Below are 22,141 nucleotides of genomic sequence, written 5' to 3'. Positions count from 1 at the left end.
GGAGTTTGGTGTGGGCGAATCGGTACATTAACGCGAAGACGTAATTATTGTTACGTGGGCGTGATACGGCGATTTTGTTCAGTGTTTCGTCACCTCACATCCGCCTGTCAACACTCAAAACATCCACGCGTGGTGAGGTTCATGCTCATATTTAACTTTTGGCTACATTCACCCAAGATTGCGTTATGCACTTCCGGGCCGGCGAGATTTAGAACGACCCGATTGGCCAGTTGTCGGTTTGAACGATCACGTGACTTGTCACTAACTAACACCCGTAATTTTTTATTTACAATTATATATATATATATATATATATATATATATATATATATATATATATATATATATATATATATATTAGGCTTTATTTCATTGTATTGACCTGCTAAATAAAAAAAAAGATTAATACAAATTAAAAGGAAAAAAACATTTTCGATGTCTACACTGCGCAGTACAGTACTCGTCTTTTTAGGTGCAGTACCTTCACATGTCTACTAGAGGTCAGCAAAAACCTGCAAACAAGTTGGTTGAATAACTGACCGGTTGCTATTTACTCTAATAAAAGAAGGGTGAGGGGCACTAATCAAAATTCGGCATAATTACATAAAACACGTTGATTATAATTCAATGAAATACACAACTTACAAAACCAACCAACCAAACAAACAACATGCATTGAAATGTAGTTATCAAGAAAACCACTACTATGTATTGTAGGTAGTTGTGTTCCCTAGTTATCTGGTAGCTAGCCAATTACTCACTACATACACAGTTACATGCAAAAGAAATTAGGGCCTCTTTGGATTCTCATTTTTGCTTAGGACCTTTATATTCCTATCAGAGCATGATGCACCACAATAGAGAAAAGATTGTTTGAATTAAATAAATGCCAGGGAAAGTGACCTTGGTGCAGCCTTAAACCCAACTTTAATCCTTTAACAGCCAAAGAAGCAAAACTGCAGGAATCAACATTTACAGTATGCCCTTGTCTCTAACCATTTTCAAGCAACGCGTTGAAATATATATATATTTTTTTTTTAATTGTACACCTGACCAACCTTTTACATATAAGTAGATATGTTCTACTTGATGGATTGTGGCACCAATATTTAATATCACCAGACCACTGGTTAAATTTACCACATCTTCGTGTTTAATTACATTAGCAAACTGTCATGTGATGAGTCGGTTAGGAAAAGCGGTGTGGGATAAAATCGGTATAACGGTGAGGAGATTTGACTTTCCGAAGAAACCAGTTGAATGAATCCTTGAGGGTTACTCTCACATGTTTGGTCTGTGTGACTGTATTTTGCTGACCCCCGGTGGCCTTAGAAGCCAGGAGGAGCATCACAATGAATTGAATGGAAGCATAAATCATGCAACTGTTCAATTCATTCATACAGTATTCTCGGCCCACTGTATTAGAGAGAAAAAGTAGGCTTTTTTTGTTGTCTTTTTTTTTGGGAGGGCATATTTTCAGGGTAAAAAAAAAACGTGTTTTGAAAAATAAAAAAAGTTGTGTTGATGTTTTTGAAATGAAAGTGGGTTTTTTTTAAAGAAAAAGTTCAAGTAGGCTATAGTTCTTTATTTTTTTCCATGCATTTTATGAATCCCAAAGGAAAAGTCATAAACTGAAACAAAAAGCTTTTAGCAATTTGTTGCAATAAAATGGTAACAAGCCAACTTTATGCATACAAACAAAAATCTTTTATTCACGAATTCGACATAATTGTATTATTTCATCTGTATTTATTTTTTATCTTGTTATTTTAGAAATAATAAATGATTATTGTCACTCTTTTTTTTCATCGCAACATTTCCGGATAATAAGGTCCCTGTTCCGTTTCCCAATAAAGGCCTCAGTGTTTGAACCCAGTGGATGGAGCGCTCGCCAGCACTGCGGGATTATTCCGCTTTTTTTTCTAATCCCATTACGGCACCGCGTGAGGGCAGGAATACTGTACGGTGAACTGGGGGGAAGGATGGCAAAGGTTGTTTTGTTTGGCCAATGAGAGAATCATTAACTGTCGCGTGTGTTTGACAGGAGGCGACGGCTCTGGTGGTGACACCCATCATCTGATAAGGATGAGGATGCTACGCACGAACACAAATGCGCGCGCGCGCACACACACACATCCATTGTCCTGCCTTGCAAACCCACTTGCTTCCGAAAATGCGTTAAAAGTCTTAAAAAGTGACTTTTAGTGTCGGGATGCAAAGGCGCAGTATGTTGAAGTGGATTTTTTTTGATTTTTCTACTGGAAAAAGCAACAGCAACAGGAGCGACTGATTCACGCAGTGTGCAAAGTAAGTCATCCTTTTTTTTTTGCCTCTCATACAGCATCAAGTTTTTGACTATAAATAGAAATGAAAGGTAGCCTACATTTTGATGTAAAGTTTATATTGGTGATTTTATTTAAAAAAGATGAAGGTGGACATTACAAAATCAGAGTAGTGAAAAGTTAACATTAAGCAGGAGTGTCTTAACTTTTTCTTTTATATTTTTCTAACATTTCACAAGTCATATATGAAAATAAAATTAAACAATATAACGTTGAAAGATACATACGTTACATGATTTCACATATCACAAAGGCCAATTCTGATCTTAATTTTAAAAAAAAACTTTCACAAGTCGTATGGACAAAAAATTAAACAATATAACCTTGAAGATATCAAGATTTCACATAACGCCAACAAATAAATAAATAAATAAGTTGTGTTCAGTAATCAATTACAGTCACTTTGAGACATTTTTTCAAAATGGTCACCAAGATAAATCAAAACAATATTTTTTAATTAGCTAGCACCTAATTGCTAGTTAGCAACACAAAGTTGGATAGGTATTTGCTAATCACTAACTAAAGACTAGCAAATAGCTCAAACTAGCTGTCGTTTGTATGTTCTCTCAAAATGGATGCGTCAACGTGTATAATTTGTAACGATCTAAATACCTCCATTTAGCTGCGATTTTTGTACATATTCTCAAAAATGGACACAACTTGTAAATACTAGTTAGCTAAACTAAGGAAGCGAACGGATCCAGAGTACTGTTATTTATGTGCGTTCTATTAAAACTGACACTCATTTTTTTTGCTAATTGCTAGAGAGATACAAAAAGCTGGTGGTGGTAGCTGGGAATTTTTCTAGTTGTAACTGTTATTTTCATAACTTTAGCGAGCTAGTTAGTTGCTAATTGAAAGTTAACTCTCTACTAGCCTACAAACACACTTTCTAGCTAGCTAGATAGCTAGCAACCAACTAGTAACTAATCTATTAAAGTAGGAAGGTAGCTTAGTAGTTTATAGCCATGTAGCTACAACAGGTATGATCTCTAAATAGATGCATTGACTATACTTTGTCACAAAAACCTTGTTAGCTAGTCAGATACTGTTAATTACTAACTTAGTTGTACTAGCTAGAAGCTAACAAGCGACAAATCTGTAGCTAGATAGTCAATTAGCAACAGTGCACAGTAGTTGTGATTAATGAACGACTGAGATTTGAGGTTTCAAAAATCTTGCTTGCTAGTTAGTTTCTATTTATTGACATGCGGGTTAGTAATTTTAGCATATGGTGAGCCGGCTGTGTCTGTTCTCACTTTTCATTTGTTCTTGTCACTACCCAGGCGTGTTTGGTTGCCATGGCCTCTGCGGCTCTGGAGCTGGTGGGCTTCTTCCTGGGCCTGCTGGGCCTAATGGGCAGCCTGGTGTCCACAGTGCTCCCCTTCTGGGAGAATACGGCGCACATCGGCTCCAACATCGTAACGGCCTCGGGCAACGTGAAGGGCCTGTGGATGGCGTGCGTCCATCAGAGCACCGGAACCTTCCAGTGCGATACGTACAATTCCATCTTGGCTCTGTCCTCTGACCTCCAGGCGTCCCGGGCCCTCATGGTGATCTCGCTGGTGCTGTCCACCCTTGGCCTGGCCATCGCCGTCCTGGGCATGCAGTGCACCGTCTGCCTGGAGAGCTCAGGGGAGCTCAAGAAACGGGTGGCGGGTGTGGGCGGCTGTTTCTTCTGCGTGGCTGGCTTCATGACGCTGGTGCCCGTCTCCTGGACCACCAACAATGTGATACAGAACTTCTACAGTCCCAGTGTACCCGCCACTCTCAAGTTCGAGCTTGGTGACTGCCTCTACTTGGGCATAGTGTCGGCTGTGCTTTCTATGCTTGGGGGCGGCATGCTGGCCTTGTCTTTCTGTGAGGGACACGAGGGTGAAGGACATCGGGGGAGGCGGTATAGGGGTGGAGGCTACCCGTACCCGGTGGGCGGAGGCAGTGTGCCAGTGGTACGAAATCCCGCCACCATGCAAATGGGAGGCATCGGTGTGAACAGTCGGGGTCACACGTTGGTTCGAAGCGGTAGCGGGAGCTCTGGGGGAGTTCATGTGAAACCATTAGCGGCAGGATACGACGTCACAGGATACGTGTGACGTATTAATGTTCCAGACTGACTGATGTGTGAACGAAATAAATGTTGCCTTGTTTGAAGAGTGTTCAGATACTTTTGAGAGAACTGTAACTCAACTACTGATGCTATGCTGCTAACATGGGGGCTAGCTGGTAACATCTGTGGAAAAAGCTACCCAGCCTCCCATATAGACACAAAATGCTAACATAATACTAATGTGAGGCCTACTTGCCAGTGTTATCATGCTAACCAAAATGCTAACGTTATGCTACTCATTTAACCATATTTTCTGTGGCTTTTGATAAAACTAGCAGGTAGTGCACATCGTACCAACATGCTAACATTATGCTATTTGCGTGAAGGCTAGTTAAAGCTTTGAGGTCTTCCACCCTAAACAGAAATGTTATGCGACTAATGTGAGGCTTAGTTAATATGTCTCCCTGAACTAACCTACAAATGTAAAGTACACATTAAAGTCCATTAAGGAGCAACAACTGACCTACAAACAAAAAAGCAGACAAAAACAAACGGACCGAAGGGATCAATACTGGATATGTGATGACTCAACTGAACTAACGTCAGGGCCCGTATTTACAAAGACTCTGACTTCTCTTAGATTGAGAGCTCATAATTTAGGACTGGTACACACATAAAGATAATTTGGCAGTTTTTTGTCAGGTCTGAGGTGTACTAATGTAAATTTGTACCAATATTAGGGGCCAGAATGGGTGAAGTAGCCTACAAAGGTCACAAGTACATAACCGTTCCATGTACAGAGTAACATTCTTAGGAGGTGCGTTCACTTGCTCATGAGTTCATGAGACCGTGCTCTGTGTTCTTGATCTTGAGAAGCATCTATTATCTTTGCGAGGTGGTTGACCTCGTTGCTAAGCACATGATGCAATCTGAATGTCATGACGAGGAAAGTCAACAAAATTCAAATAATGTTCCAACATACCTTCTTCAGAGAGAAACCGAATTCTTTAATGTTATAGCCCCACGTTCAGCCTTAGATGGCTCCTGCTCCTTTACCAACCCCATTGTTGGTGGGTAAGGAGTTGGAGGCTGAGATTGATGTATTGTTCGGATTGCGGGTCACAGGTGCAGCGGTGTCAGACTTCCCTCTCCCCAGCCACTTCGTCCAGCTCTTCCAAGGAGTACAGAGACGTTCCTAGACCAGCCGGCATATCCTGGATAATGGTAGGGGGGCCTCGTCCCGGTAAACATGCTCTGAACACCTCACAAGGGAGGCGTCCAGGCATCCAAACGAGATACCCGAGCCACTTCAACTGTCTCCTTTCGACAGGGAGGAGCAGCAATCCTACTCTGACCGGATTAGAAACCCTACAAAGGAAACCGATTGTGTTCTCTCGGTCACTACCCACAACTAATACAGATCAACCGGAAAATTGAAAGCTACATCTTTAAATTCATCTTCATCTTGACACGATGCATAAAAGTGAAATAAGTATTACAAAATCAAAATATCAGAGGTATGATGACAATGATGAAACAGTAAAGACATCAGACATCATGTGCCTCACTGACACCACAACCCAACTGAAAAGGAGACGAATTTGCTTGGACACACTTCTTTTGGGCTTATTTTTGGATGGACTCTCTTTAAGTGTGAGTATAATTTCAAAAAACTTTTGTTCAGTAGTCAACAGCTGTCATTTTGGGTGTTTTCTAGAAAAATGGTTTCCTCAACAAATGTTTATATTAGGTGTGTCTAAAATGTTCTCAAGAGGATCGCATTTATAAAAATGGAATGATGCAAGGACAAATTGAAATTCTGAAACCACACGTTGTTCACTTTACCTATATACAACGCTACTGATGACATAGAACACTAGTTTTAATGACAACCTGGAAATATCTAGAGCAAGTGTTTCAATTGGCAAACTTTCTCATATTTATTCCATCCTATGTATTTTTAACAATTTAAGAGAATGCTTGCTCATTCTTGACTTTTTTTTATATGCATCTTTGTGTGTCCAACTAAACCATAACAAACTGTTCGGCTCGTGAACATTATTTTGTAAACGTGGGCCCTTGGCTTTCTATAAAATTACTTGAAGTTGATTGTTTTTACATGCCACGTGTTCCCATGTTTAGCATACCAGCCTTCTGAAAATAGGATAAGGATGAGAATGTTGTAATTCGACAAAAATTGTCAAACCTGAAATCCTAACCCATATTGTATTTGTATTAAGACGTTGGCCCAAAATTGGCAAGACCCCTGGGCGTTATTTAATTTTGAAATGGCTTGGTCAGAACCAACAAAAAGCCAAAAAATGGTCAAATAACGCCCAGGGGTTAATAACTTTCTGTCTTATAATGCTAGCTTAATGTTAATCAATTAATATTTGAAGTTTTACACAAATGCCTACTTTAATTTCTTTCTTTTTTTTAAGTCATCTCATTTGCCTTTTGTGGCATGTGTTTTGACACAGGCGATTTGTACTGTTTGTCAAAGGCTTGCGGCATTTCTTGTTAACCACAGCTACCATGGAATGTTCCCAAAAATAAACACCAATTTGGCTGCAAATTATTATTATTATTATTATTAGCTAGTTTTGTTTCCTTTGTTACTTAGTTGTGCTAAGTAGAAGCTAACTAGATAACTACATTCATAGGTTAGTTTGCTAATTCTTTGCATACCTAATACAGGCTAGTTGCCAATTAGTTACAAGAGAGCGCATGACTTCACCATAGTATTTGTGGCTAATTATTTGCCCATTGATTTACAAGTTAGCATTTTTAGCATATGGTTAGCTAACTGTTTGCGTACCCACTTTCCATTTGTTTGTGCGGCTCCTCAGCACTGTTTCCATTGCAATGGCCTCTGTGGGTGTGGAGCTGGTGGGCTTCTTCCTGGGTCTGATTGGCCTACTGGGCAGCCTGGTGACCACGGTGCTCCCCTTCTGGGAGGTTTCAGTGGACATCGACTCCAATGATCAGATGGCCATGGACACCACCATGGGCCTGTGGATGGAATGCGTCCACGGACTGAAAGAGGCCACCAGGTGCTCCATGCACAAGTCCCACCTGAATCTGTCCTACTATCTCCAGATGTCCCGGATTCTCATGGTGGTCTCCCTGGCGCTGTCCACCCTGGGCCTTTTCATCGCCGTCGTGGGCATGCAGTGCACCATCTGGCTAGAGAGCTTCGAGTCGCGCAAGAGACGAGTGGCAGGCGTGGGTGGGTGCTTCCTTTTCGCTGCCGGCATCATGACGGTGGTGCCTGTCTCCTGGACAGCCAACAAGTTGATCTGGAACTTTTCCAACATACACGCCCCACTCAAGTTCGTGCCAGGTAAATGCCTCTACTTGGGCATAGCCTCGGCCGTGATCTCCATGCTAGGCGGCTGCATGCTGTTCATGTCCTTCTACGATGGCCATGACTGTGGAGGACGTCGGGGCGGCTACACGTACAAGTGTGACGGCGGCGGTATTCCCATGGCGGTGGCGCAAAACTCCAGCACCCTGCCAATGGGAGGCACCGGCATAAACATCAGGAGGCAGACAGGGGTTCAAAGTGTCACCGGCAGCTTCATGGGAGTCCATGTGAAACCCATAGGGTCAGCATATGATGTCACACGATATGTGTGATTTCACGATACGTCGTCACACAATAAGAGTGATTTCATCAGAATTGATCAATGTTCCAGACGTCCAGAGATGAATTCAAATGTTTTGTTTTGTTCATTGGAGAGTTTTGAGGAACTGTAGTTTCAATGCTCTATGCTCTCAATAAAGCTAAACAGTCATCTGTAAACTATCAAGAAGTCAAACAATTTGGAATTGAACCAATACATTTAGTCTTGTGCAGTTTCTGTATACGATTAATTCACATTACGTTTGAAAGGCAACCAGGCTCAATTTGGAGGCTACACTGCACTGGGTATTGAGATCTTGATCTGAAACAAAGCCTTAATTCCACAAATTCCAGGACTGTAGGGGGCAAAAGCCCCCCCACGCCTGCCTTCCCCTCCCTTTACCAGACCCATTCATAAGGAACTAATTGTGACACTTTCTAATCCCATTGCAATACCACTCTAATCCCATGGTCCAATATTTTGGACCTAAGAACACTAAACCGAACCCTAACATCACCATCTAGTGTCCAAAAGAAAAAAAAAACACATAACTGTATCTGAAAGACCTCCACCAAGGCCAAACAAATCAAACCTGCATTTAAAAAAATTCTAATTTTAAGAAAAATTATTATATATTATGATTCTAATTTTAATATATAAAACATGTGTAATTGTTAAATTATCTGTAATTGTCTAGTGACATTAAAATATTTTATAATACACTAATGTTTTCTTTTTTAAATTTTTTACTTAATCGCAGAAAATGTCCTTCCATACATATTAATTAAATGTGTTTTAATCTAACAAAAATCATTAATCTAAATAATTGGGGAGGGGGTCACATTTGTCGATCAAAATTTAAATTAGAAACTCCTCTACGTCCGTACATATCTTTTTTTAAATACAATAATGTTATTGAGAGATTCCAAAGAAAACAAGTGGATAAACATAGTATTTAAAAAAATTATGCATGAATAAAAAACTGGAATTTATATTTGTCCTTTATGGTAAACACTATTTTTCTCCTTGCATGAAAATATTCATATACCCATTTTAAAATATTTTACCGCATTTATTTTTTTTAAATACAACTATAGAAACAATCCAGTCATATATACAATTGTACTCAAGTTTACAAAACCTGTATGAAAATTTATAAGCACAACTATAATAATACAAAAATTTATTAGAAAACAAAGCAAAATGTCAGTCTTGGCTATTTCTGAGAAATTTGCATTTACTTTTCACGTCTTCGCTTCCTGTTTGTCGGCTTCCTTTCGCTCGCGGCCAAACTCCAGCACCAAAGGTTTCCCTAGCAACCTGTAACCATGGAGCAGTTGCAAAGCATTCTGGGCCGTTTCCGTGTCTCCATACAAACACACACACAAAACACACATAAATATACCGTGTAGTCAACATTACGTTCTATAGCAGCCAGCGTGTACTCACCTGGCAGAGTGACAAAGGCCTGACCCTTCATGCGTCCCGTCAGGAGGCGGTACAGCAGCGGGGGTCCGCCGCCGGCCCCTTCGAATCTGGAGAACAGCGCCACCAGCTGGGCTATTGACGCCTGCGGACTCAGGTTCTTCACACACACCACCTGGAGTGGAAACAAATTTCAATGAGTATGAGTAAAAAGCACAAGTGAGTGGAGATGAGTCATGTAGAGCTTTGCCGCCATCTTTTAACATCTATTTATATCTATATATTTAGGCAATTTCACTACGTATCGCAGGCAAACTATGAAAATGTGTACATTTAATGGCCTTACTCTAGAGGGTTTTCCAGGCTGGTAGCTCCGGAATCGCGGGATGCTTCGGATGCCCTCCTGACTTTCCCGGTTCTCCAGAATTTCCTGGTCCGTCAAGGTCACCACCCGCCCCGTGACGGTCAGCGGCCGGCCCAAGCCGGACCCCTCCGCCCCACGCAGGCTGCCGATTGGCCGGCTGATCTCCAGTGGGGGAGCAGAGTGGGGCTCCAGCAGTTCTGGTGAGCCTTCCTCTGATTGGCTGTCGCCTTCCGGTGGCGAGTCATGTGACGGCGCAGATGTAGAAAGGCTTAATGTTCCGGCCGCTTCTACGCCCTGGGGCGATTTGCTGAGAAGATCTCTGTACAGGGAGTCCATTGGATCTGTAGATGTCGCTCCTTGGGGGACATCTTGGTTATTTTCATCTGGAAGGAGGAGAAAGTCCTTTTATATAATTTGTACATCAAAGTATAAGCGGCATCTACATAGGTCAAAACATGTATGTTAATTACATCTTTTCACACCGACATTAATTGTTCGTCAGGCGCCACTTTCAAAAATATAAACACCTCATCCTCAGTAACCACTGTTGACATTGTTAACATTTTTTGTTTTATTTTACATTTGACCTGTTTTTGATTTCATTATAGATGTGTTGATGAAGGTGTAATTATGTTGACCTGATATAACCTGTGTGAGTAATGCTTTTGACATTCTTGCTATCTTTTCCACTGTTTTCCCAGACATGAGAAAGTTAAAATGTTTCTATGTTTATCTAAGAAGTCTAGTTGCTGTTCGTCAGAAATCCGGTTTTTAAAAGTTCAAGGACGATCTAGTTTACTGGGAAAATGCAAACTCATTCTGTACCTCACGGGATGACAGAGACGTTTTCTCATGTTTTGAATAAAGAGGCTGTGTGGGCAAAAGAAGACCCACACATTGGATGACACTGCTTAGGTGATATGCAATTGTGTGACCAGAGATCTCTGTAATAAATCAACCTTGCAAGGGCCCTCTTCACCAGAATCTCATCTTGGAATTATTTGAACACGCGAAAGATTACAATTAATGGTAATTTCTTCACCACTTACCTTTTTCCATAATGAAATAAAACTTAAGTAGTTACTAATCATCTCAATTTATAAATGCCATCATTTCCATATGTATTATAAGGAGTTTACTCCCAAGTCAGTTCGAATGCTGTTGTAAACCAAAACATTTTCACATAAAACTTTACTGGTCTGAAAACCAATAGAATTTATTGAAGGAAATATATTCCCATTCTCATTCATTTATTTCCCTACTCTAATAGATCCTACATCTAACATTCACTTAAAAAAATGAAATGCCTCACGCCAAATATACAATAAAACAGTCTAAATTACGGTATTGTGGTCTCAAAGCTAACTAGCATATTACCTTAAAATAAGCCCCCTATTCTTAATAGACGCCAAGTCTCAATTACTCACAGCATTCCTCTTGAAAAAATAAACGCCTCATCCCAAATAGGCAGTAAAACAGTATGAATTAAGCTCTTTTGGTGTGAAAGCTAATTAAAGGTAATACATTACAGTATTTGCACAAATTGAAGCCTTTATTCCAAAGATTCTACATCTTAATAGTCACCATTTTCCACTTCCAAACGCCTCACACCTACCTCGATGGTAGAGCGCAGTGAGAAAACCTTGCCGGTCACTGCCCTGGAAGAGTGCCTGCTCGATCTCCATCTCGCGGCGGGACAGCGGCCGGCTGGCGGCAAAGCGCTGGGGTCGCGCCAAGAGCTCTGCCCGGGCCGCAATTTTGTCCTGGATGCCCTGTAGGCGCTGCCGCTTGACACCGGGAGCCGCGCAGACGCCGTTACACTAGAACAAAAACATAGTTGCGAAATTCAGACTTCCCATGGAAATTTTCTAGATATGTTCCACACCAGCCTGATGAGAAACCTTCCAGTGGCACAGTGGCATATACCTGTTCAGGTACTTCCGGGGCGTCCCTGTTTTGCCACAGCTGGATCTCAGTGTCAGTGAGGCCAAGCTCTCGCAGGCCAGCCACTTCCTGATCGTCCTGTTGCAGTGCTTGGAACTGAGACAGGCTCCGCACGCCGGATGCCTGGTCACCGAATGGCCGGTAGAGCGCTGCCGGGGCAAAGCTCCTCTTCTTGGCCACACATCTGAACCATGTTTAGTGATTGAACAGGTGACAATCTGAACACTTCTGTTTGCCGTACAAGCGTAATTAAGTAACTAGTACAGTTAATATTAAAAGCATCAAATGACGAAGGTGTACAGACGCTCCCCACCTTACGAACGAGTTACGTTCCGGACGATCGTTCGTAAGGTGAATTTGTTCGTAAGTTGCTTCAGTGCTATATTTTGTATTATAATTTATGTTTAAAGCCTATATAAGTATATTGAAGGTTTATATAAGTATGTTTAAGGCTTGTACAAGTAACCTGCATTGGTTTGTACTGAAAAAAACTTTTAATAAAATGGAGAGAATACGCACAGTACTGTACTGTACTGTACTACGTATGTTAGAGAGAGAGAGCGAAAGACACACACACAGTATGTACATGTACGTAATAAGATAAATAAAATGAAGTTTAACTTACTTTTGGAAGATGTACTCGATGCTTAAGGAGATGATGGAGGAGGAGTAAGAGGAGGATTTTATATCATGAGAGATTCTTCGTCGTCGCTGGAATCGGCTTCAAAAGTTATTTCCTGCTTCATGGGGACCGGCGTTTCTTCCTCCTCCTCCTCGCCACGTTGCTCAGCCTCCAATGAGCTCTCACAGCGCCAATCGTCGGTATTAGTGGCGGAAAGAAGCACTACGCGCAATACAAAATCTAACTTACAGCATTTCTTTCCGAACACTTTTCGACATACTGTACGCGCAGAAATGTTCGTATGTACTGTTGTTCGTAACTCGAATGTTCGTAAGTAGGGGAGCGTCTGTACTACGAAGGTGATTCGGCCATTTTGTCACCTTTCAAGGTCGACCTGGGTATGAAGTTGCCGCAGCAGGAGGCCGTGAAGTTGCCGCTGTCCCTCCGTCTCCTGCTCCTCCAGCAGTGGGCCATCATCGCACGATCGCCGACTCACTCTTAACACACACACACACAAATTAATCTATATTGTCTTTATTATTTTGTTTATTAATTTATTTGTTTATTACTATAGATGGCCTAAAATGCGTTGGTGTGGTGCATGTCAAGGCTGCCCGTTGAGTAAACGCCAGGGTGTACAAATTAATCTATATTCTCTTTATTATTTTGTTATTCATTTGTTTGTTTATTACTATAGATGGCTTAAAATGCATTGGTGCGGTGCATGTCAAGGCTGCCCGTTGAGTAAACGCCAGGTTGATTACACAAATGCCAAGGGCCACTCTTGGAAGATGTGAAAACATAATCGAATTAATTATTTTTTTTTTTATAGATTTTTACAACAATTATAAAAAAAATAATTAACAAAGACAAGAAAATATAAATAATAATAACGGATTTAAAAATGTAAATACAAATAAAGGCTATAATACGATAACAATAAACAATAGTAACTATAAAAAATATATATAAAACGTTTTTTTAAAAATTATAGAAAAAAATACAAATCAAAATACAACTTTAAAAAAACGTATACGATTTTCCTCGGCATTCTTCATTTATTAACGTTTAAAATCAGGAGAAAGTCAACCATGAACAACGTTATGCACAGTGGCGACCGAGATGCTAACGGTAGCCGAGGAGCCACCTGTTCGCCTTCATATAATAACCCCAACGACGAGCTAATTATTTAAAACAAGTAACAACAAATGGTATTCATGGTTAAAGATAGAATAGTAGTGTTTGTTGACAACGTATAGATAAACGAAAAGCCGAAAACTGATCAGAAAAATTAACACGAGCTTTGTTTACCTTCGCATGCTTCCGCGTTGGACTCCAACATCCGGCGAGTTGCATCATGGGTAAGGTTAACATACTGCGCTGTCGATGCCGACGCTCGCCGAGTTTCCTCTTCTCCTTTACGTTATAACGGTAACGGCAAAGTTCCTACGTGTGAAATTTAAATACATACAGTATGTATGCTTTAAAAGAAATGAAGCACGATGCTTGTTGGCACAAATCACAAGCAGCAAATGGAATTTTACACCACGTACTTCCGCTTTGGCTCTCGCGTTCGGTACGGGGCATCATGGGAAATGTAGTCACACTGTTCAGCCAGCGGAGAGCCTATACTGTTTCGATAATTATGGATATAGGATTATAAAATAAATAAATCATAATTGTATGGCAGTGGGTCCTAGTAAGCGACGTTTTAAACGAATATTTATAGATTTTGTCATGCAGCAAAGCTCTTAAACGTGTTTTAAGGTGACAAAATGACTCTTGCACGGTTTTAATAAATCATCGTGTTGGCTCCCTATCAAACTTGTGGACGGTGTCATATTTATGAGACGCTGCAAAGCCTCCACGCGCGCTGCGCGGAGACCAAAGCCCTCCCCACCCTGCTGGAGTGTCCTCAATTTGCCTTCCGGATGACGTCAGTAAGGTGACATGGGCTCCTCTCCACGCATGATAGCGGCATGGCGAATAATTGAGGGGGGTTGCTGGTGTGGGGGTGTGCATGCACTTTGAATGCATTTTCAAATTCGGCCGGGCATGTACCCCGGTGCACAACAATCGCTGCTCCTGCGGCTGCAGTGGCTCGGCTCGGGCTCCTCCGCAAAGGGCGCTCTCTGCGCAGCAAGTGAGTGACAGAGATGAGGGGTGGGGACGCAGGGTGGGGTCACAAGCAGGGAGAGGCGGAGGAGGAACAGGCAGAGAGAGAGAGCCCAGCCCTTCAATGCACGGCAGCGAACGGCAAGAACCAGAGGCGCAACGCTTGGCTGATTTATTCCGTTTTTTATTATTTTTTGGATGGGGTGTTGCAAAGACAACGACGCTGCGGATATGAACTGAACAGAAGAGGCACGCACCACCGTGCTCCTATATCCCGAATATCCACAGCACACCGCCCCCTTCCTCCTCCTTGTCCTCTCCCCTAAGCCCTCCTTTCTCCCCTTTCCCCACATTACAGCTATACACACCCAACCCCCCTCCTCCTCCGCCCCCCTCTCCACGAGATGCACACGGAGAGCCGCCACAAGAAAGTAAGTGCACGTTCTATTTGACACATTGTGACGTTGTCAGTGCGGTGTGGCTCTTTGATAATGTTGACGAGCGGAGTTGCTGGCGAAAAGGGGGGAAACGGAAGACGCGATCTGCAGCCTCACAGGACACCATCTTAGCTTTTAAAGGGCTAGCAGCACCGTTTTTCGCCTTACGCATGCGCACGGAGGAAGAGCCAGGTGCACTTCCGGCCGCCATTGCTGTACATCCTTTGTTTATGAAGGTTAGAAGGTATGAAGTAAATTATTTTTTGGGTAAATATTACTTGTTTTGCAAGGGAGTAGATTGAATATGGGTTGTTTATTTGACGGTAAACAAATCGTGGCACTGTGATTGATAGGCAATTGGTCTATTGGTTATCAGAAAGTTTATCAATTTGTGTTTTCGATTATGATGAATTTGTTCTTAACTGCTTGGGCCTTGCCAAATATGGTCGTTCCTGGCTTGGACTGCAAAACCTTTGAAGTTTTCCAGTCTAAGATGATGTCTAATGCTGCATTCAAGAGTGCTGGGAAATACGAAATATCCACTTTTGGTTTTACCAAGTCCGCTTCATAATGTGGCAACTGAAACGCCTTGTACTTGGGTGGGTTGCCGTTATTGTTTGATGTCAATTGAATTCTATTGAAGGTCTGGAATTTCCCAGGTTTCTCAAATGCAGCGTTTGAAATTCTGGAAAGCACACAGATTTTGCCTTTTTTTCCAGGAATTTGTGACACGTTTGTGTGTGTGTATGTGTGTGACGGAAAAGTGGTGGGATGATGCACACAGTTGTCAATCGTTAACAGAGATGAACAAAGTTTGATCACACGCCTTAGTGTTTGTTTGTGTGTGGGTGTGTGTGTCCATCATACTCACATCTCATGAACACATTTGTCATCCTGACATTGCGGGTCTGAGGGGGGCCGAGGGGATGACGTGTCACACAGTGGCGTTAATATCCCGCCCTTGCTGGGTGGAAAAGGAAAAAGGGGGTAAATGCCAGATCTTTTGTTACGCCTCCAATTTGGCGGAATCGCTTTGTGAAAGATGGTAATAATGTGGATAAAGTAAATTTGGATTGTCATCAGCAAGTTGCAACAGAAAGACTGAAATAGAGAGCGGGGTGGAGAAAAGAGAAGTGGCAGTAAAACAGGCCAAAATCCATATGTCATTGCCATAGTTTAATCTGCTGGTCGCAATAGAGAGACTCAAAGAATTACAGCAAGGCACAAAAGTAAATTAATTTTTCCATTTTGCTTCGTGTTAAGTTCAACTTTAATGTCCATTTTAGAATCATGCTAAAATTTCATCTCAACATCCTGAACTTTTTGTGATAGACATTTATGTCCCCCGATTTTTGACATCATGTGCACTGTCGAAGTGGCAGGAAGGTTCTCGGGCTTCACGCGGAGTGAGGCTGACACGGGAGAAGCTTGTTTCACGCCGTGGCTCAGTATTTTGGTATCAGGTGGCTTGAGCGGATGACTGGTTAGTTGGCCAGCTGGCTGCCTCTTTGTGTGCGTGCGTGCGCGGGTGTGCGCGCGCGTCGAGATAAATGAGCGCAAGGTAAGACGACATGGTGTGAGGAATGGGCCGAGCGCTTCAGGGCCAGCCCGAGGGTCGCCGCTGGCGGGTGGCGGCGCGCCTGGGTCGCCGAGTCGAGACGTTGTCAGCGAGAATTAACGAGCGGCAGGTAGTCGGCCCGGCGTGCAGCAGAAGCGGGAGCGAAAATTAATGTGCTGCTACAAATGGACTGTACTGCTGATAGTAGGAGTGGGAGTGTCGGGGACGGGATATTGATATAATAATGCCCCATCTACTATATAGTAACAATGTACAGTTATTCCCTCCTCCATCACGGACACATTGCAGACCACACCTGCAATATAGAAATACCCTATTTAAATATATCTTAGGCATGGTTTTATACCTAGCAAACTTATCGAAACTTTTGATGTCACAATTTGGTCAATTCCCTATTTTACACAAATCTATACAATCAGCCATTCCACATGTGTTATTTTTACTTAATTTTTACTTGATAACTTCCACGTTGTCGTATTGAGGAAGATGTTTATTGAGGCAATAAACTGAGTGAGAAGTTGCCTCATTTCCCCAAGTAGTAAGGAGGAAGTTGTTTTCTTCATTTGGTTAGCATCGCTTTAGCTCTATTTATAGACACACACAGACAACTTGATATGCCCATAGTCTCCTCTTGGATACCCCAAATAATTCCATATACCAACACCTATAAATGCTGAGAAGTACAAAGTGCAGATGGCAAAAATAAACACAAATATGCTAATGTTAGCTTAGCTTGTTGCGATGTGTTCGCTCTGGACCTTTTAGTATTTGCCCTCAGTCTCCTCTTGGATCAATTCTAATTTCGTACCAACAGCCTCATGCCAAGAATATGCAAAATGACAAAAGTAAGCACACTTGCTAATATTAGCTTACCATGTAGCTGTGTCTTAGCTGCTGTGTGGTACGCCACACGCTCTACTTGGCTAAACTATGCCCGCAGTCTCTTCTGGAATTAAATTTGTCTCCAGAATAATTGCCACATGCTGAGAAGGTAATATAAATTACCAAGGTAAACATGCTAACATTATTTTTAGCCTGTTGCTGTTCCGTTGCTGGAGTCTGGACACTGCACTATTATACTCCACTGTTTCTACTTTGCTGTACTTTGCCCGCTCTCTCTCCTCTGGAGTTAAATTTGTATAGTCCAGAACAATTGGCGTATTCTAAGAAGTAAATATAGTTGACCAAATTTAACATGCTAATATTATCTTAGCCTGTGGCTATTCCTTAGCTTTGAAAATGGCACTATTATACTCCACAGTCTCCACTTTACTGCGCTTTGCCCGCAGTCTCTTCTCGGATCAAATTTGCCTGCATACAACTCACCAAGTAAATACAGTAAAAATACAAATGACAAATGTCAACTGAAACATGCCAAAGTAGCTTAGCTAGTTGCTTTGGGTACTGCACTATGATACTCATAGTCTCCACTTGGCTGCACTCTGCCCCGAGTCTCCTCTTAGCTCTTCACTGCAGAGGCTCTACTTAATGCAGTTTGCCCTCAGTGTCATCTTGGATAACGTGTCTGGTAATGTTGGGGGGAATGCCAAAAAGTTGTCCTGTGCATTGTTGTTGTTACTCATTTTGTCTCATTGCAAATAATGCGTTCAATGGTGCTTGTTTTTCGTAGTTTCCCGCAGTTCTTCAATGTTCTCGTGTGTTTGTTGCTTTCAGTTTCTCTTTGCTTACATCACCACTTGCTGATAGTGCCATCCTCTCGGTCTGCGTCCTTGAACGCATCGTTGGAGGAACCTTCTGACAACAAAAGCTCAGAAGATTCTCAAGCATGTTTTGTTTGCGTTGTGTGTATGCTTTGTCTGCTGCGTGTGTTTGTGCGTGTGTTTTGGTGTCTGTGCGTGTATATGCGTACGTGTGTGTGCGTGCGGATAAGAGGGTGTGTAGGGAAGTGGCGGCCGGCTTTGCGTCAGCAGGGTGTGGTGTGATAACAGGCAGGCAGCTTCTTTCACTTGCCTCACTGCTCACCAGATGGAGGACACACCCGGTGTTTCATTTCACTCTTATGTGCACTCTGTGTGCGTGTATGTGCACGGGCGTCTGTCGACTGGCCTCGGTTCAGTGTGGCCATTTCTGGCCGTGAAACTGCACAAACATGCCGCAGTGAGCGCCCCGGTCAGAATGAGACACGTTTTATCCAAGTGGAGACTGAGGGCAGCAAAGTGGAGACTGTGGAGCACAGTGACAGGCTAAGCTAATGTTAACATGATTTGGCAGGAACTAGAAATAATAATTGTGTGCTTTTGTATTTACTTATTGTCATTATTTAAGAGGAGATTGAGGGCTAAGTACAGCAAAGGAGAGAATGTGGTGTGATACACTGCAGCACCCGGAGCTACACCACAGCCATAGGCTAAGCTAGGGGTGCCCAAGTCCGGTCCTCAATAGCTATATCCAGCCTGTTTTCCATGTTTCTCTCCACTAACACACCTGATTCAAGACCCAGGATCGTTATCAAGCTTCTGCAAAGCTCGTTGATGAGCTAATCATTGGATTCAGCTGCGTTGAAGGGGGGGGGAGACATGGAAAATACAGTAGGCTGGATAGGGGATCTCAAGGACTGGACTTGGGCACCTCTGGGCTAAGCTATTGTTAGCATGACTGACCAGATGCTAGAACTAGTACCTCTCAGCATGTGTCTTTTGGGAAGGAGACATATTTTATCTGTGAGGAGAATGAGGGCCGCAAAGTGGAGGGTGTTAAGGCACTGCAACAGGTGATGGCAGTTGTTTTTGTCAAGTGGAAACTGCAAAACAAACAGGACACATTATATCCAAGAAGAAACTGAGGGCAAAGTTAAGCAAAGGAGCGCGGAGAGGTTTGCTGCAGATTTAAATTTAGTACATTTAGTCTTTGTACTATTGCCCTCAGTCTTGTGTAAGCTAATATTTATGTATTTAACATTGCCCTAAGTTTCCTCTTTGGTAAAAATGGTCTCCCTTCTATTAGCCTCAGTCTCCTATTGGATATGATTGGTCTCTGTACCATTGTCCCCTGTCTTCTTTTGGATAACATTTATGGCTGTTCTAGTGCCCTCTGTCTCTATTTGGATGAAATATTCCTTAGTCACCTTTTCTCTGCAGCACTGATCTCAGTCTCCTCTTGGATAAAATTTATGATCCTTGACATTGCCCACAGTCTCCTTTTGGGTAAAATGATTGTGTGTCCTCTTGCGCATAGTCTCTACTTTGGTAAAGTAAAATAGGTTTATGTGCCCTTAGTCTCCCTTTTGATAAAATTGGTCTCCAAACCATAGCCCTTTGTCTCCTCTTGGATAATATTTGTGTCTGTACTACTGCCCTAAATTTCCTCTTGGATTAGATTTGTCTCTGTTCTATTACCATACATTTTTTCCCCTCCATAGCTTTTCCCTCAGTCTCAACTTGGATAAACCTCATCCTATATAAATATGTGTAACTTGTCATGTCAAGTCAATGCGTATTTTTTGTACACACATTATTGTCTTGTCCGCTCAATTTGGTGCACAGTTGACATTCATTTTTTTGTGCTCCCCCTTGGCGACTCAAGCCTCATTTCCATCCCAAAATGTTCCTTTTTCATATCTCAATGCAATTTAGTATGTCAGAAGCACTTTTTTTGGGGTGAACTTGACGTGAACCCGGAGCGTGCAGTCACTGTATTTTTACCCTCTTTACTCACGCTCATTGTGCAGAAAAAAACAACGCAAAAAAAATCCTCTGCAATGTGATGTGTGTGCGCGTATGTATATACCTTTTTCTTTTCTTTTTTTTGCTGGGGTGCCTTGGGGGAGGTTTCCGCCTCTGAGCAGCTCGTGGGAGCGGGCAGCAGCGTTACGAGCGCATATGTGTGGATCCTGCAGGGGGCAATCCCCCACCCCCTACTCAAAACATGAACATACACACGTGCACACACACACTCACATGGTGAGGACCAGGGTGGGGGGGTTGCAGTGACAGCGAGTGAGCAGAGCGCTGACCCAGTTAGACTTTGCTGTCCCGCCCTCTTTCTCTCACGCTGTAAACAGAGGAACGCATGTAATAACACTTAAGTAGAGCTATGCTAATATGCTAATCTGCTTATCATAGTGGTGGATGGTGCTAGCATTAGCTGACCACTCGATACTTGTCATGTTGCTGGTATCTACTGTGTGTGTGTGTTTTTTTTAGTTGCTTTTCAAAAGTGTTTGGATGTTCCTACAGTTTTGGGGACTACTTGAAGGCATCATCATAGCTTTTTAAGCGATTGTTTTTACATATATATTTATTTTTTTGCGCTACTGATAACCAGTAGAGAAATAGTGTGAATTAGCATGTAATTGATGCGATTTTGACACCCTTAACAAGTAGGCCTTCCTTGTTCTTCTTCTGTGGTTTTTATTGGTGCTTAATTGTCCATTAGCGCCACCAACTGACATTGTCCTCCCACTGTAACTAAACCAATGTGAATTGAGGTATCAGTACTGGCCCATCCCTACTCAAGACAAAAAAAATCAACCAATTGGCTCATATCTTTAAAAAAAAAAACTTAAGTCAAGACATGCTAAATGGGGATTGTAACCCCCATAAAAAATGATTGTTTTAAAAATAAATGCGATGTAGCGCCATGCTAACAATGAACAAAAAAATAGTGTGTGAAAGTTTGTTTGGGTTTACCTTTTGAAAGTATTTAACATTCTACAACTTTGCATTGTTTAGCTGTTCGACATTCTCAACTGCTGCAATCCAATTTGCCGGACGACACACCTCAAACGTGACTCTTGTGTCTCGTCCCGAGCTGGTCGCCAGTCGTGCGCTAACGCGTGGACGCGGCTCACGCTCGGCTGGCCTTTTAGCGGATAAAAATAGCTTGTTAAAAACGTGCCGGGGATGGAGACGCCTTTGAAGCCCTCTCCACAAATACTTCAGTCGCTCTTAAAATGCGATGGTGGCACTAAAAAGGGGAGTCAACAGAATTAATTTATTTTGTAAGCTACACTTGTACCGATGAGGCATGAAGAAAATATTTGCAGTTTGGATTAGCTGAAATTAAAGTTGTTAGTGTGCGTGTTTTTTTTTTTTAAGGTGTAAGGCTAGAGGTGTAAAGAAAAGTAACTTGGGACTGATTCCTGCCATAAATAGTGAAAATCCCGTGAAAAAAAAGTTTAAAATTGCCTATTTGTGCCACAAGATGGCACCACAGCACTACTTTTATATCTGACTTTGATTTTGTACAAGCACGGATAATATAACAAAGAGGGTAGGTTAATTTTTTTTTTTTTAAATCTAAGATTTGGGGTGAAATTTCAAGATGAACCTAAATGTACTTTGACCTTTACAAAAGCGCTGAATGGCAAAATTTCCAAGAACGAACAACTTCACTGTCTTTCTGTGACTCTTCCAGTCTCTGCATTTTTACAGTTGCAACCTGCTGATGACATCATAAACCCCTGATATCTGAATTTTGGTCTGTTTTAATGCCACTTCCCAAATACTTCACTATCAATTCAAACTCATCCTACTGTACAACATAACTCTTAAAAATAAACAACTTGCAGACGATTTAAAATGTTGTAAGAAAATGCAATTTTCCCCTTAACAGACGGCAAAAATGTTCACTGTACTACTTGTACTATGTTCCTATTCAGAGAGGACCTTGGCGGCATCT

At 42.0% G+C, this 22,141-nt stretch overlaps 4 protein-coding genes across 8 annotated transcripts in view; 3 read left to right on the top strand and 1 right to left on the bottom strand.

Annotated features, from left to right (window-relative positions):
- Window positions 1–3,573: 3,573 nt before the first annotated feature.
- Window positions 3,574–4,493, top strand: LOC144035972 (claudin-14-like). 2 transcript variants are annotated; one of them, XM_077546139.1, is made up of 2 exons: window positions 3,574–3,801; window positions 3,878–4,493. In XM_077546139.1, the coding sequence occupies exons 1-2, from the start codon at window positions 3,574–3,576 to the stop codon at window positions 4,433–4,435; spliced, it is 786 nt and encodes a 261-aa protein (XP_077402265.1). In that variant the 3' UTR covers window positions 4,436–4,493. The 2 variants fall into 2 exon arrangements, with proteins under 2 accessions (XP_077402265.1, XP_077402264.1); XM_077546138.1 differs by having other exon boundaries at window positions 3,644–4,493.
- Window positions 4,494–5,982: 1,489 nt separating this feature from the next.
- Window positions 5,983–8,489, top strand: LOC144035974 (claudin-2-like). The gene is made up of 2 exons (XM_077546140.1): window positions 5,983–6,042; window positions 7,239–8,489. The coding sequence occupies exon 2, from the start codon at window positions 7,255–7,257 to the stop codon at window positions 8,026–8,028; it is 774 nt and encodes a 257-aa protein (XP_077402266.1). The 5' UTR covers window positions 5,983–6,042; window positions 7,239–7,254; the 3' UTR covers window positions 8,029–8,489.
- rbm41 (RNA binding motif protein 41) lies at window positions 7,762–20,391 on the bottom strand. Of its 3 annotated transcripts, XM_077546132.1 has the most exons (10): window positions 20,249–20,389; window positions 15,794–15,886; window positions 13,682–13,816; window positions 12,751–12,867; window positions 11,731–11,932; window positions 11,420–11,624; window positions 9,787–10,187; window positions 9,465–9,615; window positions 9,257–9,381; window positions 7,762–7,902 (listed from the first exon to the last, which is right to left on the bottom strand). In XM_077546132.1, exons 3-9 carry the CDS (start codon window positions 13,687–13,689, stop codon window positions 9,260–9,262), a joined length of 1,206 nt encoding a protein of 401 aa, XP_077402258.1. In that variant the 5' UTR covers window positions 13,690–13,816; window positions 15,794–15,886; window positions 20,249–20,389; the 3' UTR covers window positions 7,762–7,902; window positions 9,257–9,259. The 3 variants fall into 3 exon arrangements, with proteins under 3 accessions (XP_077402258.1, XP_077402259.1, XP_077402260.1); XM_077546133.1 differs by lacking the exon at window positions 7,762–7,902 and having other exon boundaries at window positions 9,063–9,381; XM_077546134.1 differs by lacking the exon at window positions 7,762–7,902 and having other exon boundaries at window positions 9,256–9,335; window positions 20,249–20,391.
- klf8 (Kruppel like factor 8) overlaps window positions 14,549–22,141 on the top strand; it is a 30,020-nt gene continuing 22,427 nt past the window's right edge. Inside the window, exon 1 of one of the 2 annotated variants that reach the window (XM_077546135.1) lies at window positions 14,549–14,916. In XM_077546135.1, coding sequence (XP_077402261.1) covers window positions 14,890–14,916 — 27 coding nt within the window. In that variant the 5' untranslated portion in view covers window positions 14,549–14,889. Of the gene's footprint in view, window positions 14,917–14,963; window positions 15,167–22,141 lie in introns of those variants that run through there. The other variant, XM_077546137.1, reaches the window with a different exon arrangement.

This window comes from Vanacampus margaritifer, chromosome 16 (genome assembly GCF_051991255.1).
Source record: "Vanacampus margaritifer isolate UIUO_Vmar chromosome 16, RoL_Vmar_1.0, whole genome shotgun sequence".
NCBI lineage: Eukaryota > Metazoa > Chordata > Actinopteri > Syngnathiformes > Syngnathidae > Vanacampus > Vanacampus margaritifer.
Note: the sequence above shows the minus strand (reverse complement) of the source record. Positions and strands in the feature narration are given on the sequence as shown.

Coding starts and splice junctions, on each gene's coding strand:
- LOC144035974 (XM_077546140.1), top strand. CDS start 7,255: ATGGCCTCTGTGGGTGTGGAGCTGGTGGGCTTCTTCCTGGGTCTGATT.
- rbm41 (XM_077546132.1), bottom strand. Junction 11,933..12,750: donor ACCCAGGTCGACCTTGAAAG/GTGACAAAATGG, acceptor AACATGGTTCAG/ATGTGTGGCCAAGAAGAGGA. Junction 9,382..9,464: donor GGCCTTTGTCACTCTGCCAG/GTGAGTACACGC, acceptor GTTTGTATGGAG/ACACGGAAACGGCCCAGAAT.
- LOC144035972 (XM_077546138.1), top strand. CDS start 3,644: ATGGCCTCTGCGGCTCTGGAGCTGGTGGGCTTCTTCCTGGGCCTGCTG.